The 17679-nt window shown below is 44.8% G+C and overlaps 1 protein-coding gene across 5 annotated transcripts in view; it reads right to left on the reverse strand.

Annotated features, from left to right (window-relative positions):
• CLIP2 (CAP-Gly domain containing linker protein 2) overlaps positions 1 to 17679 on the reverse strand; it is a 90206-nt gene that overhangs the window by 43355 nt on the left and 29172 nt on the right. For all 5 annotated transcript variants that reach the window (XM_066201668.1, XM_066201671.1, XM_066201667.1 and 2 more), the window contains exon 2: positions 16930 to 17150. In XM_066201668.1, the coding sequence (XP_066057765.1) occupies positions 16930 to 17041 (112 nt within the window). In that variant the 5' untranslated portion in view covers positions 17042 to 17150. The remainder of the gene's footprint in view (positions 1 to 16929; positions 17151 to 17679) is intronic.

The following is a 17679-nucleotide window of genomic DNA, read 5'->3' on the forward strand; positions in this document are numbered from 1 at the left end:
AAATTTTAGTGGAACTTTACACACTCTTGTTCATTTTAGGTGCCTGCCTGATAGGCAGGTATGCTGAACTACAGTAATTACATCTCAGGGAAACAATCTTATTTCAGGCTCCTGAGCAGTGCAGGCAGAAGCATCATTATCCTTGAGCATGAGGTGAATTATTCAAAAGTACAGGATGTAAATAAGGAACTGCCTAAAGGTTCACCTTGTTTATTATGGCCACAATGTAGAAACTTGTGTTTTACATGGCTTTCATTATCCACATATGAAATAATAACCACAGAGCAACTAATGGGCTTTTGAGCAGCAGGTTTTCAGAGAAGCCAAGAGTAACCACGATCAAGTTGAACTCATTTCTCTTGGCTTTTACTAACCCATTAACAAAATGGTCAGACAGCATCTGGAGTAGTCCAAGTAGACTAAGCTCTGATCCTCCCAGGTAGGTATCTGGCCACCAGCCTTTCAGAAGGCAGATGGTAGCAATGAGTAACTTGACTTCAATCCCATGAGTATCTCAGGATAGCCCAAAGGTGAGAGCAGCTGATGGCACTGCTCAGAGACCTGACATTGGCATCACCACTCTCCAAGTACCTCTTACAGCTGAAAGGAAAGCCACCCAAGAGGCTTGCCATGAAAGATTCCTGAGCTTTTCCAGCCTACAGGCACCTAAGGAGTCGTCTATTGGTCTCTGTCACTTGGATTTGCTGTTTGAAAGAAGAAAAGTCTTCTTGTTCTAGTCAGATTCCCCAGATAAATGCCAACAAGTTCCAAAAAACTCAGTAAGAAAAAAGTTCCAAGAAACGGCAAAACAAGGGTACAGACATCAGGTATGAAATTGAGAAGAGTTACACAAGACACACACACCCAGCAGAACAAACTGGGTACTTCCTACTCCAACCCTGCTGATGCCAATCAAGAAGCCACAGGAACTCTCTGAATGTCACCACCAGGCCTCTAGCTCAGCAGCTCACCTGGAAGCCAGTGATGAGGAAGGCTCTTCTTGCTTGATCCAAGGGGATCTCCCTGCGCTGCTTTGTCCAGCACAGACCTCACTTGTGAGTCAGGATTCAACAGCAGCAACTGCTCTCCTCCTCTCACTGGGACCAGGCTCCAAGACACAAGCAGTGAGCAGGATCCCTTCCACTCAGGCTTTCCAGCTTTACAGTCCTATTGTGTTCATTAGCTGGCTCATTCTTTTGGGATTAAATGGGCTTCCTGTAGGTCACAGCTTCCAGGGCTGAACAACAACTTGTAAATTGTCACACAGAGTATCCACTAAACGCACATCTTATCCAGCGCCGAATCTCTACTTTCCCTTTGGCCTCCACAAAGGCTACACATTAACCACCACTACAGCAAATGGTGCTTTGAGCTCTTTCTGCAAACTCATCCCATCAGTTTCAGGGACCCACACGACAGGGCACCAGTGCTTCAGAAGCCAAGTTCCTACCAGCCAAGAGCTGGAGAGGTTAAAAGTTTAACTGAAGTTTCAGCCTGTTCACAGGGCTCTTGTTACCGTGTCAATGAAAGCCATGTGTCCAAAATCCCTTGAAGCACAAGGGCTTCTGCAAAAAGGGCATGGATTCTTCCAGCTCTTGGAAACTGCTGCAGGAAGGAGTGAACAGAAGCTTTGTACAGTACAGAAGCAAGAAACCCCCCTCAAGAAAGCTCTGGAAACTGAAGTGAGAGGAAGAGAGCACTTGCTCTGCAGCATCAGCAGGAATAGCTTTCTCTGGAGGACCCCTGACAACATGCTCAGCCCTGTGCTATGTTTAAGTCACATCCACTGAACCCATCCATCCCCTCACTCCCTCCACATCTTTTGACCTCCCACAGTACTCCAGTTGCTCATTTCTTAACACCAGGCAACTGAAACAAAGGGGGAAGGAAACGTGTATCTAAAGGGGAGGAGGGAGAGGAAGGGAAGAGCAGTTTAGTGTGAGAAGCAGTGCACAGTGAGTGTTGCCCATGCATTTCCTACTCCCTGCAGAACCCTTTTGTAATCTGACTGCTCCCAAGACACATGCCAGGCACCACAACTGCCAAAGGACTCAGAAATGCAACAGCCTGTTGTGTTGCCATGGGAATCAGGAGACAAGCAGTTAATTGATAAAATGGAGGCACACTAGATTTCAAAGTAAGAGGAAAGAAAACAACAAACCAAAAAACCCCAAAGAAAACCCCAACCAAAAAAACCTCAACAACACCCAAAAAACCAACACAAAACCACACACACAACCCCCCCAACCAACCAAATAATAATTAAAAAACCAAACAACAAAAAACCCCAAAACCACAATCAAACAAAACAGAACAACAACAAAAAACCAAAAACATTAAAAAAAAAGAAGAGAGTTTCCAGAGCAGAGTAGTGTCTTGTCTCAGAAGGGAGGAAGAAATAAGCACAAACATTATATTTACAGAAGAGCTTTACAGTTCCTCTAAAAGAGGTCTTTTTCCTTTTCAGTTTTAATTTTCAGAGGTTTTTACCCTCAAACATCACCACATCACAAGGCAGCCTGACATACAGCAGAGTTGCCCACCCACTCCTGGCTGCATTGTCTCTCCATAGTAATCAATAAACTTCTCATCCACTAGCTAGCAACAAAAGGTGCACCAGCCTGGCAGAACTGTCACTGTCACAAAGCTGAAGACACTTCACCCTCATGTCACCAGCCCCTGCTGTAGGAGCCACTAACCTGTGAAGGGGCAGCAAGTTGTGCAGTCTGTGAGCATCTCAAATGCAGCCTTGCAACCAGACTGGTCAAAAAAACCTTTTGGTACCAGCTCTGCTCCTCCCAGCCCGGGCAGGGCTTCAGGACAGTCTTGAGACCAGAGGACTGTAATGCCCATTTGAAGCCAAGATTTTGTCAGCTGGAAAACCCTACTGCTGGCCCACAGGCGTGCCAGCTAAAAGGAATAACGTCTGGTTTTACTGCCACAGGGATTGTGCAAGAGCCTTGGAGGTACCAGAGCAGCCTGGCTCACTGCTTGGTTCAATGCTCAGATGATGAGGTGGGGATGACAGACACTATCCCTGCTCAGGCTGCAGGCACCAAACATCTGTGGTGGATGATTCTACCCCATCCAAAGTCCACCACACTCCAGTGTGAGCTGGAGAACAGCGTGGTCTTGTCCTTACAGCCACACAACTGTCAGCTCCTGGTGCAGTGGTTTTTACTCATCTCTTTACACTGTAGTTACTATAAGCTTCTCTGGGTCTGCAATGCCATTTCATCTCCAAGCATAACACTGCAGAACTTCACTGATGGAGAGCAGAGCTCAGCACAGCTTCCCCTCAGAGGAGGACAGTCCAGGGCATCTGCTCCCCACCACCTACAGCAGCTAGGTTGCTAGATAAGAGAGCAGGATGCACAACCTGCTGCACCCTCCAGGAGCTGCCACCTGTGCAGGGAGACAGGGATTCTTCCCTTGGCTGCATCAGCAGCAGCCACATAGGCACAGACAAGGCACCTCCCATGGGAGAAGGGCTGGTGCCTGCTGCTTCTGCAGCACTCACTGATGGTGAGGCCTTGCCACATGGAATTTCTAGGTCCCCACATAGGGATTTGAGCTTCTCAAAGCAACCTGGATTACTTAAACGTGACACTGTTAGCAATCACGTGAAGCCAGACCATTGCCACATCGAAATTCAAATAATAGAGCACAGTAATGAAGTAGCTGCTTTCTGCAGGATTTATCAAAGCCCTTTCAAACTGCAGGATGAGGCAGAAACAGAGAGGGAAGAGGTGCCTGGGAGAAAAAGCAATACTTTGCAGACAATAGCCAACTGCCTGGCAGCACATTGTGGGAGGAAGGAGCCCCAGAGATTTATGGCTGACTTGGAAACAACGACTGAAAGCTCTCCAAGTTCAAAGCTGAAAAGTTGGGGCCGTGATCTGGCACAGAGGCAAGCTCTGCATCTGGCACCCTGAAAATCTATTGCTCGTACTGCTCCCAGGAATAACCCCAATGGTGTGGATATTAAGATCTGATACAACTTCAGCATCCCTGTGTTTAGTTCCTTTGAAGAGAGGAGACATATCCAGAAATAAAACTGCAACGAAGAGGAAGACGATAAGAATGAGAATTATGAATGAGAAGCAAAACCGAGTAAGGACGATTGCAAAGATGTCTGGCACTGAATGGAAGGAGATGCCCATTGAGACAAATATTTGCCTCCAGAGAGGCAGCTGGGAAGGGCAGTGAACCTCAAACAGACATCCCAAACAAAGGCTTTCTTATAAAGGTCTCATTCAAGATGCTGACTGGTACAAAATCTGCTCTGCCATAGGCGAGACATTCTCGGTGCCTGCTAGAGGTGGGGAGCACTGAGAAGCTGGGGGGGTACCAGCTACACTAGATCACATCCAGTATAATTCTGAAAAGAAACAAACAGCAAAGCTATATATTTATGTGGGAGGATTTAAAGTTGTTTTTTCTTTTTGAAATAAACAACAGTATTCAACGAAACATGCAAAGCAGATTGGATTTGGCAGTACAAGGCACAGGGGAGGCAAGTGACTAGTAGAAAATGCACAAGGTTTCTTTCACTGAGGAATAATTACCTTGCAGCATATGGATGGATCTATTCATCTCAAGATTGCAGTGTTAATTGTTATGTAATTATTATTTTTAAAACCATATTCTTTCAACAATCACTTTTCAATACTCTATTTAACATTTTTCAGCCTTAACACAGGGCCTATAAATCACACCTCTGGAGAAGCACCGTTTTCACCAAAAATAATGAAAGCAAAAATCCCACTATTTTAACAGCTTTGCAAGTTTAACAAAGATTGGAGCACCCATATCTGCTTTCTCAGCATGTGCCATCTCTCATCTCTAGAAATAACATACAGACACATTAGCAAAACTAGAATTTAATACATTCCAGATTAGTACGTTAAAGTAACCCAGGGTGTATTACAAACTAACAGTCTCCATTCTTCCTTAAATAAACAATAAAATCACTCCCACTAGAGAATATTCCACAGAGAGGCATTACTCACTTTATCCACCACAACTTATTCTGACAAGAAAACGTAGTTTTCCATTCAAGCAAGCCCTTAGCTCTAAAGACTCACTAAGTTTTGTCCCGCTAGCCAAACTGGGTTACCTCACGCAGACCATTGCAAGTAATAAAAGACATAAGGGCAGAAAGGGGCATTAGAAAGCAGCCCAGGATAACCTATGAGATGCAAAAACACCAACTGGGAAGGAGGGAATTACTTACAAGAACGGCTTCTGCCCGGCACGGGGAGTTTCCTTCCCGCAGCCCGAGTGTGGCACAACTCCCTGTGAATGCCCCGCACACGTCCTTGGCTGCAGAGCTGCAGTCACACCCTGTGTTCAGTTCTCTACAAAACCAGCACTGAGCTGATGCCTTGGAGTCTTTTCTTCTCAAAGAAGCACGGAGAAGCTCGAGAAGGGGCTCAGCCTAAAGCATGCCCACAAACCCCAGCTCACACACACACGTGCACAGTTGTTTGCTGTTCCTGTGGCTGTGGGAATCTGTTAGGCACAAGTGTGGTTTGGGGGCTGCTGTGATGGAAGCGAAGACAGCTGCTCTCAGTGAGCTGATCCAATGACAAAAAAGAAAGAAAAGGAGGCAGACACAGGTCTTTAATAAGACATTTATAAACGATTTCCCAGGCAGAACACTGGCATTAGCACAGAGAGCGCAACAGTCTTGGGACTGTTCTGAACTGGAGAAATTTATCTTGAGCACCAAACACTGTTAAGAGCAGCCAAGTAAAGCACAGTGCTTTCCCCCCACCAGAAGAAGTTATTGAGCAGCAGGGGTTTGAAATTTCACAGCCTTTTTACATACTGGAATTTTGCTCAGGCATCATTCAAACACAAAACCCACTTGGATGGGCTGAGGGATCATTCCTACAGCACCAACTGAGATGAGTAGCCAAGCAGTACATTGCTCAAGCAGGTGCACACAGAAAGGCCGCTGACTTATTCACTCAGAAATGATAGCATTAGCTCAGTCCCAATCAAATGCAGAAGAGAAGGTTAAAAAAAATAAATAAATAAAGCCTGGCTTTGTCTGGAGGACAATTATTACTTTCTGATCAGACTGGAGCCTGTTTAGGGGATCCCAGCAGCTTCCTGTACTGGGAACAAGATGCAGGAGAAATTGCTCTGTGTGCATAACTCAGGGTATTTACTCATAAGGGATAACCTGAGCAGCCATGCACAAGTAGATTGACTGAACCTCTAACAATCCATGGGAAAGAGAAGTTAAATGACAGGAGACAGTCTAGTTTGACTCCAACTTTGGCACAGACTGCCTGTGGGCACAGTATTTACTCCAGCTATGGAAAAAGCATTATAACCTCCCATATATCCTCAGAGTGCTCAGTGATCTGGTTACCCCAGTCAGGTCAGATTAGCTCGAGTGCAGTGCAGTATTTTCCCTGGTGTGACAGGTGATGAGCTGTGCCACACATACCTGTGCTCCCACTGTACTCTGGGCACTGCAGAGGCCCACACTCCCCCAGCTCAGGCTTAAAGCATCCTTTATTTGGTACAGTTGTGCAACTGGAAGCTGCAAGCTCAGGCAGCTGGTGTCCTGCTGGCACCATGGAATCTCCCCACAACGGCTAGAGGAGGCTCAGTCCTCCTCTCTTGACAGATAACCAGTTCCCATTTCTACCTGCTGAATCTCAGAAATATTTCTTTGGTACAAAGAAATACACAAGCTTTTCTCTGACTTTCTAATTTTACTTTGCTCTGCTTCCCTCTGGCAGGAGTTGGGATAATCTTCACAGCAATTGCTCTTTACAAGAGCTGCCAGCCTGCAGCCACAAAGGTATTTCCTTGTGCCCTCTCTGCAGCTACTCTTGAGGGGAAAAGTATAAAAATTTAACACCTGACATACAAAAATGAAGAAGGATGCTTTGTTAGCACCTTATCTGCATGCTGAGAGGCTGGTTTTCAGTGTGACCAGCTATGCTGAAAAACAACACAGTTTGAACCACTGGGATGGTACCAGCACACAGACAAGCACTAGGCTTTCTTCCTTGTATATATGTTTTTTCCCCTTCCTCAGTAGAAACATGACATCAGCACAATTGCACCATCTCTTTAAGTCATCCACCTGAAAGAGGGAGATTCCAGGGGCCATCTGCAGCACCCCAGGATCCCAGAGGAACTATAGCAGAGGTAAAAACAACCACCTCATAACTGCCAAGCAAACTTGGGCACAATCCTGGGGCTGCGCTGTGCTAAACATAGCTTTGATTCATCCCTCCATCAGCCATTTATTCCTCCAGCCATACATCCATGCACGGAGCAGGCAGCACAGCACACAATGGACTGATTGTACACAGCCCCACACTATGCAGAGTGCAGAGTTTGTTGGGCTGGCTTTGCTTTGCCTAATCTAACAAAAAGGATATTTGAGAGCAGATTAACACTGAGTCATCTACTTCATTCCAAATACCTGGCTTAAACAGCTAAGTATCAAATTCAAAAGGCAATGAGCTGTACATGAACAGGCATCATTTGCAGAAAAGCCAGGTCGCCTATTTGCGGTGGATGTCTTTTTTTTTTTTTTTAATAAACATGACCACGGATCCAGATCTGATCCTAAAATATTTCAGCTATAAACATTGACCCCCACAGCAAGTGTTCTCAAACCCAACAGATCTAAGTGACCACTAGAAATGACATCTTACACCCTTCCGGGAGTGTGGTGGGCAAAGTTAGTAGCCACCATGGAGGTGGGGAAATTGATGGTGCAGACAGATTGTGTCACAATTGATCTGTGACAGATCACAGATAAAGCTTGAGAGTTGATGAGTTGAGCTGCACTGAAGACTGAGCACAGGGCCCCACCAGACACCCTGAGCACACACTGTGCTCCCATTCCCAGTACACCTTACTGGTATGAAAGACACACAAGTGGACTGTGACTCTCAAGCCACTTCTTCAGATGATCAGTTTTAGGCTTTTGTCTTCTGAACACCCAGCCAGGACAGAGTCAGCCACTGAGGATGATACCCCCAAGCCCTTTTTAGGGTTCAGAATTTTCTCAGCATCATACCATCTTTACCTGAAATTCTTCTGTTCAAATCTTCATCAAACCCTTCTAATGTCTGGCAAGATTATTTTTTTTTTCTGAGCAAATACCTCCAAATAAAATATTCTGTAGAAAGTATTTCTGTGAAATAAGTTATACAGCAATACAAAAGGCTCCTGTCACCTTCAGAGACATGAATCCTAAAGAACTGTGCAGTTTTAAGTGTGAAACAAGACAAGCATGTGCAGGACAGAAACTTACCCTATAGCTCAATGACTGCACACCATCAGACAAATTCCAAAGGCACTAATGTTTACAGACACAGCACTTCAGTCAAGGGAAAGGATGAGGGGAAGCAGCATCAGAGAGGGAAGCTGCTGCTCCTGTGCCAGGACTGGGAGGACTAAAGGCCAGAAAAATCTGCTGGCCAAGATAACTTCCACTTTCACCTCTGACTTACAGGATGGCATGGGCAAGACCTACTTCTTTATGTTGTCTTTTGTGTAAAAACACGGGTAATACTGACCTTTGTCACAGCCTTCAAGCTTTACAGGAGGTGGTGAGGCATTCAGAGTCTTGAACAGAGAGGTTTCATGTGTGCACAAAAGGCTTATAATTACAGAAAGTGAGAATTACTTACAGCTCCTGCTTGGTAGGAATTCCTCAGGCAGACTGGGAACACTCCCGTAGCAGAGTTAACTCCTGCATAATGCTGCCCTACGACTGGAGCACTGGCAGTGCACTGCATCACACAAATTAACTCCTGAACCTTGGTGCAGGTTCAGCTTGTAAGAGGTACTCGTGGCTAAGTTCATCACTGCCTTCCCCTGAGACCATTTAAAAATCCCCATTCACAAACATTTCCTTTCTCACAAGGAATTCTGCAAACACATCCATGGAATGAAGTGCTCTGCTGCATCCTCTGGTCCACAGTCCAGATGCAGCACACAGGACACACGTTTAGTGTGCTGGAAAACAGCATTGCCAAATGCATTTTGTAGCAGAGAGATCATCAACTGTATTTTGAATAGAGCTGCTGAAGTCACAGACAGCTCAATTTTGACAACTATTATTATTTCAGAGTGAGTGTTGTGATAAACACTGTTTTCTTACAGATCTCACTCCTGCATAAAAGCCAGTTTCTCTCTTTCATGGGAATAGGATAGTAATTTACTTACTAGCATCTTCATTAACAAGTAAATATCCTACTGAACTCCAAGTAAACAGAAAATAATATTTGTATTCTAAATGTTTTAAGGCTTTTGTGAAAATCAAGTGACATACTTGACTGCTTTCAAGGAAGATGCTCACATGTAGGGTAAGTTGTGTGATGGTTAATTCCAACCTATGGCAAATATTATGTACCAACAGTCTGATGCCACTTTAATCCTGCAGACTCTCATCCCAAATCCATCTATGCCAAAGGGAATCTTTCTTTTCATTTCAATGAATATTGGCTCAGGCCTTTAATGATTAATCTGCTCTTGCTGGATTAGTGCAATTGTTGGAGGCAGAACATGCAGGAGCAGATCCCGCCCCGAAGCTGCATCCCTACTCTGATGGGCACAACCACAACCACAGTGCTGCTGCTGCAGACTTACACCAGCCCAGCTGAAAAGGATTCAGTTCATTATACTCCAGCCTCCATAAGCTGAACATCTGTGGGAAGCAGATTTTCTTTCCCTGCTGTTCTGTGAAGAGCTACAGAGTGAGCAGGAGGGAGTGTGACCTCCATATGTCTTTGGTGTGTGCTCATGCCTCACCCACAATGAAGGAGCTGAATATTAAGGATTAACTACAGCAAATCCTTCTAAGAGTATCTAATCATTAAGACAATTAAAATCAGACTCACAGTTATCTCTATGTGTTACCTGTAAAGCTGATTAAACTAAGGAAGATTCAATGCCTTTTTATATTGCGTAGAATGTACTGAATCACTTCTTGGGAGAGGAATGCCACCAAAGCTACTTCTTCCCTTCAGGAGGGGAATCAGAAAGGGTGGAGGAACGACCACTTTCAAAAACCCCAGCACAAAAGGTATTTCAGAGTGAGGATAGCAGGCAGAGCAGCTCATGAAAGACACGCATGAGCTGATTACAAGCCCTATGCAAATAGTCAAGTGGTTGGTCCACAACCAAGCCAGAAAACTTCGGCATGGGATATGGCATGAGGATGAGAACAAATATGCAGGGTCCCATGACAGCATTTGTGTCCATGAGTGACTGGATTTGTACTGAGGGACTCAACCTCCACACAGGGCACTTCAGTCAAACCCTCAGCAGCAATGAGGGGATGCACTCAGGCTCCAACAGTCCCTCAGCAGAGCTGTTCCCATGGCTGTTGCAGCTCCCACTCCTCAGCTGTACCTCAGCCCTGGAGCAGCAAATCAGCAACTCTCATTTGCAGTTTTTCCTGTTTAGCCCTTGAAAACAATCTTGGTTTTTTTCAGACATCTGTTAACTCCTTGACCAAGTGACTCTGCCTGCGCAGACCTGGATCCTGCAGCTAACACTGCTGTGTCTGCTGACACTGTAATAGAGGCATTTGATCCTCAAACACCTCCCTGTCACCTCAACCTCCTAATTCCCCAAGGAACTGAAGACACTGTGTACACACAGCCATCAACATAAAGTAAGAGCTCATCAAACTTCACTGACACCAGTGACACGTTTCCAGCAGGATCACTAATCCCACCCCAGGGTTGCAGCATGGATTTAATTGAGGACAGCACTGAGATGGGAGCTGACAACACCCATCACTCCATGAGGCCTGATGCAAAACAGCAAAACCAAATGTTTGCTAGAAATAATAGCAGCCTCTGGCCCCGTGATGTGGGGTCTTCTCTCTCAATTCACCAGCACACAACCCCCCCAGTTAATATTAATCAAGAGGCACAAAGCCTTTGAACAGACAAGAATTAGGTCCCTATGCCTGTGCCAGTCAATCAGCTGCTCTGGACATTACAATCCTATTTCTTTTGTTGCAGGCAAAACAGTGGTTTAGTGTCTTTAGTATTTATTTGGGAATTAGAATCAATAGATTGATACAAAGTCAAAGAGCCTCAGCAGTTCCCTTATAAAAATGGCCTGTGTTAAGACTCTACCAAACCATCAATAATTATCTGAGAACCACCTCCCCAAGTTCCCTCTTATTACTGAGGCATAAATTCCCCAGGAAGGACACCATTCCTCCCTCTGTTTTTTACTGCAGAAAATTCTAGAAGCAACAGAAATTTCTTCTTACTGCTATGTATCCAGCCAATTTAACTTAAAAAAACATCCTGAGAAACTCGAGGGGCAAACAACTGATTTCCAAGTTAATTTACCAAGATGTTGCTGTTAACACTGTGGCAGATAAATAAAAAGGAATGAAGATTTTCTGCTGGGAAAGGCAAGGGCAAGGCAGTAAAGGCACAGAGAGCTAAGGTGGGGGTGAGATTTAGGGTCCTCCAGCAGAATTGAGGCAGGTACAGATCAAAAGAGATTAGCCACAGAATTACTGAGTCTCAAACTAGAAGCAGCCCTCAGAACACAATCACATTTCTAGAAAAGAAATGTAAAAAAAAAGTTAACCCCCTCATGCAAACTGAGCCCTGGGGCACAGCAGTGACTGTCCCCCAGGAGGGACCAGCCTCAGCCCATCAGTACCCAAAACCCAAATGCAACTAACCAGGACCCAATACCCAGCTCAGCCTTATCAAACCCTCATTACAGCATACTTTAGTTTAATTACCCTATGGATTCAGTCATCCCATTCTCTTTAATGGCCCTGGGAGCGTTCCAGTCTGCTTCACTCTTATTTTTAGTGAACAAAAGCAACACACAGTGTTTGCAGAAGCAGACATTATGCCAACATTATTAGCCTTGTGCATTTATTCTTCATCAAAAATAATGCATGTAGACTCACATGAAAACAAGAAGGCATTGCCAGGCTCCCAGCAATGTGCTGTACAGTTTAGCTATCAAAGCATAATTTTTGGCAATAAAACTAGGTAACTGCTGAAAAACAGTTTTGATATTGTTAGCCATGCCTAAATATGAAATTCCTGTGACAGATAGTTGCACTTGCCCATTCAGAAAGACAGGACCCATCTGTAAAATCCAAGGTCTATGCTGGATTCTGACAGGATGCACAGAAGTCTCACAGAAAACTTAATAAGTTGCGGCTTTTTTGCCTCCAGCACTGAAGTCTCAGTGTTGCCCAACTCTATCTGTAAATACAAATATTTATTTTGTCCTCTGTCTTTTGCTAGAATTTTTTAATTGAACAAGAAATTTAAGAACCATAAACAAACACTAGAGCCAGCTGACAGCCAAATGAAGTATGAAAGGCAAACTTCTCCAACCACATTACTCTAACACTGCTCTGGGCAGACAAAACCCACACTGAAATGTGAATGCTTCTCTTCCCAGCAGCTTTCACCTGTTCCACCAGCTGGGAGGGCTCTGTGGGCCCATTCATCACAGCTTCCATTCTCTTTCCCTCTTGCAAAAGCAGGCTTTTCCAGGAGGAGGGTGGGAAAGAAACTGAGATGTATGAGCTTTGTGACAAGAAATCCAAATATTACATTGAACCCCTTACCCATGACCCACACCTTTAGCACAGAAACCTCTCTTGATTGGGGGGTCAAGGACAGTGATTTTCTCCATTTGAAACATGGGAAATAAGCCAATACATTTGAGGAAAATCTCCTCCTAAGGCAGCTAGAGATGAATTTTCAGTCTGGTTAAGGAAAACAGTTACTGCAAAGCAGCACAACTTATTTTTTCCATTGTTCCAGCTTTAAAGGAGAGAAGGGAGAGGGATAGCCAGCATGGACACCACTCAAGGCTAATTTCTTCCAGGAGTCCACGTCAGCTGCCAGTTCCCCACTGACTTTCAGATGAACTAGCAATTTCTGATTTTTTAAGAAAAGCCCACAAGCACAGCAAGTCAATGCACCTAACCCAGACCACGAGCACAAAAGCTCTTATACCTAATGGCTCTGTGAAAGCACCAGCTCAAGCAAGGAGACACAACAACTCTCCCCTCAAGGAAAGTTCAAAGAGGACACAGGACATTCATTCCATGAGCAGAATTGACTCTGAGCATGTTTTCAGGAAAAATAACTGATACAGCATGTGTGACAAGCTGGCTCAGTGTGACTACAGCACATCTGGTCTCTAGAGAAACCTGCAGCCATGAATTGTGACATTCCATTGACATGCATACACAACATCAACCCTCTTTCTGGTACATAAGATCTGAGTTGACAAGAGAACATGGAAATGTGGAAGAGGAATCTCCACGCCTGGGAAAGGAAAAGAGAAATGAGAGAGAGAGAAGAGACACTTGACTTTGTACAAAAGAATATGAACAGAACACTGGGGAAAAGAGAAAGGAGAAATCAAAGCAACTTTGTGTATTCCAGAATAAGAATAAAAGGAAGTACCTTCACTTGCACTTGTGCAGACAAGACTGATAAACTTATGGGAGGGGAAGAGGATCAAAGTGTGAAGATTTTAAAAATTCATTTGCAGCTAATGACTCTGACATATATTAGGTACAACTGGAGAACAGGCAACTTCTCCTAACACGCAATCTGAAAGATATAATCCCCATTTGGGGTCTCTCTGAGCCAGCCCCAAGCTCTCAGAGCCAAGGAACATTTCAGAGGCAACACACTGGGCACTGCTACAGTTTGATCTGTGCTTTATTAGATTTATGGTTCTCTTCTGCAGCTACATTTCAGGATTTTGAGATTTCTATTCTCCACCAAGGTAGCAAATTCATATAGATCAGTGTTGCAGCTCTGTATTTTGTAACCCAAACCACTCTAGTTTTCTTCCATCAAGCTCCAGAAAATGCAGACTTCTCCTCTGGCTTTTCTGGCAAGAGGCAGGTAAGTGCAGAGGCAAGGAGTTCAGCAGCATGTAATGAATTTTTGTGGAGTCAGGAAAACCCTGTCAGCCTCCCAGGAAACATTTTCAGTGCTCAGACACAGGTCACAGAGCTCATGGTTTCTGCAGGGCATCTCAAACACCTCACACTCCTTCATGCAACTTTAAGACCTCATATAATGTCTAGTGGCCCAGATCTGACTAATCCCAGGAAATATAATGAAATTCAACTTCCATGGCCATCTACCACCAGATTCCTTGGCTGCAGGCATCCCCAAAATTCATGTCAGTGCCTGCTACAATTAAGATCGCTGTGACACTTGGCTCTGTTATAGCATTAAACCACTTTAACACAGAAAAAAGAGTATTTTCTCTTGTAGTTTTCCCCTGCCAAAGGCTGAATCCCATGACTGTGCTGTGGCTGGACCCCACAGGCACTGACACTTTTAGAGAAGGGCACACAGGCATGTCAGCAGGATTTTGGGATGCACGCTTTGCTCACAGATTATCTTTGGAAAGGAGAGGAGTAAAAGGCAGCTGGCCAGACTTTTGGAGAGATTTGCAGGAGGAAGAACAGGTACAGGCCATGCAGGGACACAGCATCTTGAGCAGCAGCTCTTGAGCTGGACACTGAGTGAGAAGGTGTCAGAGATAACATTACAAGCCCAACCACTGTTATACACCCAGCCCAGTTGTTTAATCCTACTATGCTCTGTTCTCACCTTCCAGGTAGGAATTGTTCAGTGCTGTGATTGCTCCAGCAGCTCCACAATTTCCAAAAGCCTCCAGCACTATCCTGGGAGGCAGAGGAGCAGCAGTACATCTGTCACACAGTACCAACCCACTATAACAAGACTTCTCCCCTTCTCCATGCCCACTTTTTTTCCGGGAATAAAACTTAGAACTTCCCTAGCAAAGGCCAGACTCCATTAGGAGCAGCACAGGGCACTTGGCTGCACATCCCTTGGTGACAGATGGCTGGAGCTGAACAAGGCACAAAGGAACTCCAGTGAACAGGCACTGCATTCAGCCCAGAGGTTGCCTTGACCCTGCCACTGACTGACCCTTTCATACCACAAGACTTGCACCAACTGTGCCCGCTGAGATGCCACTGGGGGGAAGAGAGGCCTCAGATCTTTCCCCTCATTTTGATGTTTTTTCCTGTGATTAAAATCAACTGAAAGCAACTCCACGACACACTGCAATTATGAATCCAGACCGGAGCACCTTGAGAGAGTCAAAACAGGGAGCTCTACAGGCACATCACTGGAGCTCAGGTTCATTCCTCAATCACAGTTGAGGGCACGGAGAAACAAGGGGGAAATTCAGAAATACACGGTCAGAAGAATAACTTCAAAATACACAGCCAAACGTATCAAACTCTTCCCTCCAGCAAACAAATAAAAGGATACTTCGGTATCTTAGATTTGGGCACAAAATAAAGAAATCGGGCTTTCTAATATAAAAACTCATTCCCACAAAACTACAATCCAAACATTTGTAAATATCCACACAAAGAGCCAAGCCCTCAGCAAGGGAAGAGCAGCACCTTTCCAATCCCTACAGTGCTGTATCACACCACAGGATCTGGAACTCTGCCCATGACTTCAAGCAGTGATTGGCCCCTCAAACAAGACCTTGCAGATGTGCAAAAAGCCAAGTTAGAGCTGTGGCTTTTACAACACTGTTTGGAGAAAGAATCTGCAGTGGCAGAGGTTATACATACACTACTGGTCACTGAAAGAAGAGAGAGCTCAAATGAAAGAATCCATGAGCAAAGCACGGCCCCTCGTGTGTAATAAGGGAGCAGAATCAGTGGCTCAGCAGCAAGTAGAGTCTGTGGGTGAACATCCCGTGCAGAAGTTGTGCCTGAATCACCATCCCAACGTACCCAAGCAAAACAGGAACCTCAGAGATGGGTATTTTTTTGTTTTGATTAAATAATTAACACTTCTGCATTACTCTGACAAGAGACAGCATTGTCTGGTGACCTCATTTTGCAGCATCATTATCCCAGACTAATTTGTCCGAGCATGCTAAAGCGAATTTCAACCAATATTATCCCCTTGATTAAAAACACTGTCTGAGAGGTAAAAGGCTTTCCTAATTCTGATAAGTGTTCTATATCTTGGAGACTGAAACACACAGCAAAGTAATCAGGCATGTAGGAAGTGGCCTGAATTAGAAGGACAAGAGGTTGACAGATCTAAAGAAACAAGTGACCTTCTCAAATGAAAGTGTAATACAGTGAAAGCACAAGTTTTGAAAGGATATGCATCATCCTGAGGGGCTTCCCCAGAAGCAAGAAGAAAGCCTTTTTTAACAAAGTGAAATGAAAACCATGACATACAAAACTCCCATCTTGAATGTATACTAAATTATATACATTAAAAAAAACAACCCACCATTCAATAAGCCAGAAAAAATGATTTCTAAGCAAAACACACCCTCAGCTGCTTTTGAAGTGTTAATTATACTGATAATGGCAGTCTGCATAGCTTATGTATACACTGGATATAGATCAACAACAGCAAGGCATGTGTAGGTATGTGAAGGGAAGTTATTATTCAAATCCTAGGGCTTCAAATGTTTCTATTTAAACAAAGGCACTAATTTGACGTAAACCACACAGGCCAAATCACCTTAAGTGCTCAGTTATGACTCCTACATCCTCACAGGCCAATAGCAATGGCTACAGGGCAATGTTTAAGGTCATGGGAGAGGTTCCCATCTGCCTAATTAACAGCCCTTCCCCTGTCAGTGTCTGTACAGGCACCTCTGTCAGCCCTAAACATCGAGGGATCCATCTGCCTCCCACCCACAACACAACTTGCCTGTTTCGTGCATTACTTGGGAGAGGGAGCCCCTTTATTCACCCTGTTACACTTGTTTTGATCCATCAACCCACATACAGACAGGGAATTTCCCATCCCACAGAACACTGGCTCCACTAATCCAGTGCCTCCAAGGCAGGAATCACCTGGGTCAGCTCATGCCCCTGCATGGAGCCCTTACCTTCTTTTGAGCCAGTGGTGACAGCAGCTGCCGTGGTCCCTGATGCTCTTCCCACTGGGCTGGAGTGTTTCCCAGCCCTGCCTGGGATTTTAAGTCCACTTGGTTTCAGCATGATTGCTGTCTCCTGTATCTCAGGCCCCTGTTGCCAGTGTCTCAAGAGTTGTCCTAGTGTCACTCTTCAGGCTTCTTGATGGTGCACCTCTTCCTCCATTGTCACACACCTGGGAGAGAAGAGCACAAAGAAATCAGATGGAGAATGAATGAGAGAGCACGGACCAGGCTCCCAGAAAGCAGTGCCCAGCCCTGCCCTCACAGCCCTAGGAAAACCAGAACCTTTCATTTCTTCTCCTATAAAACAAGGGTGATCATTTCCCTCATCTCCCATCTTCATGTTACATTTTTTTTTTCATCAATCTCAAAGTCCTGGGGCAAAGCTGAAACTTCCCGGAGCCATTAAACAAGAATTTAAATACGGTTTGGGATTTGAGTAACTGAAATGGTTTTGACTGGTTTTAAATTCTAAAGCCTCAGCTCAGCACCTGCCAAGCCTCTGTTGTGCTGTCAGAAGCCTGACAAAAGGCATCACCTTTCATGCCAGCCTTCAGAGCAGCCTCTCCAAACTGGCAGGGGAAGGATGATGCCAGTGCCTGAGATGGAGTTTTCAGCTTCTTTCCTTAAAGACAAACCCAAAAACTTACCAAAGATAAAAGGGCATTTGGCCCCATGGATCTACGAGAAAATTAGAAAACA

This window comes from Chamaea fasciata, unplaced genomic scaffold (assembly GCF_029207755.1).
Source record: "Chamaea fasciata isolate MVZ Bird 193981 ecotype frontalis unplaced genomic scaffold, bChaFas1.0.hap1 SCAF_21, whole genome shotgun sequence".
NCBI lineage: Eukaryota > Metazoa > Chordata > Aves > Passeriformes > Sylviidae > Chamaea > Chamaea fasciata.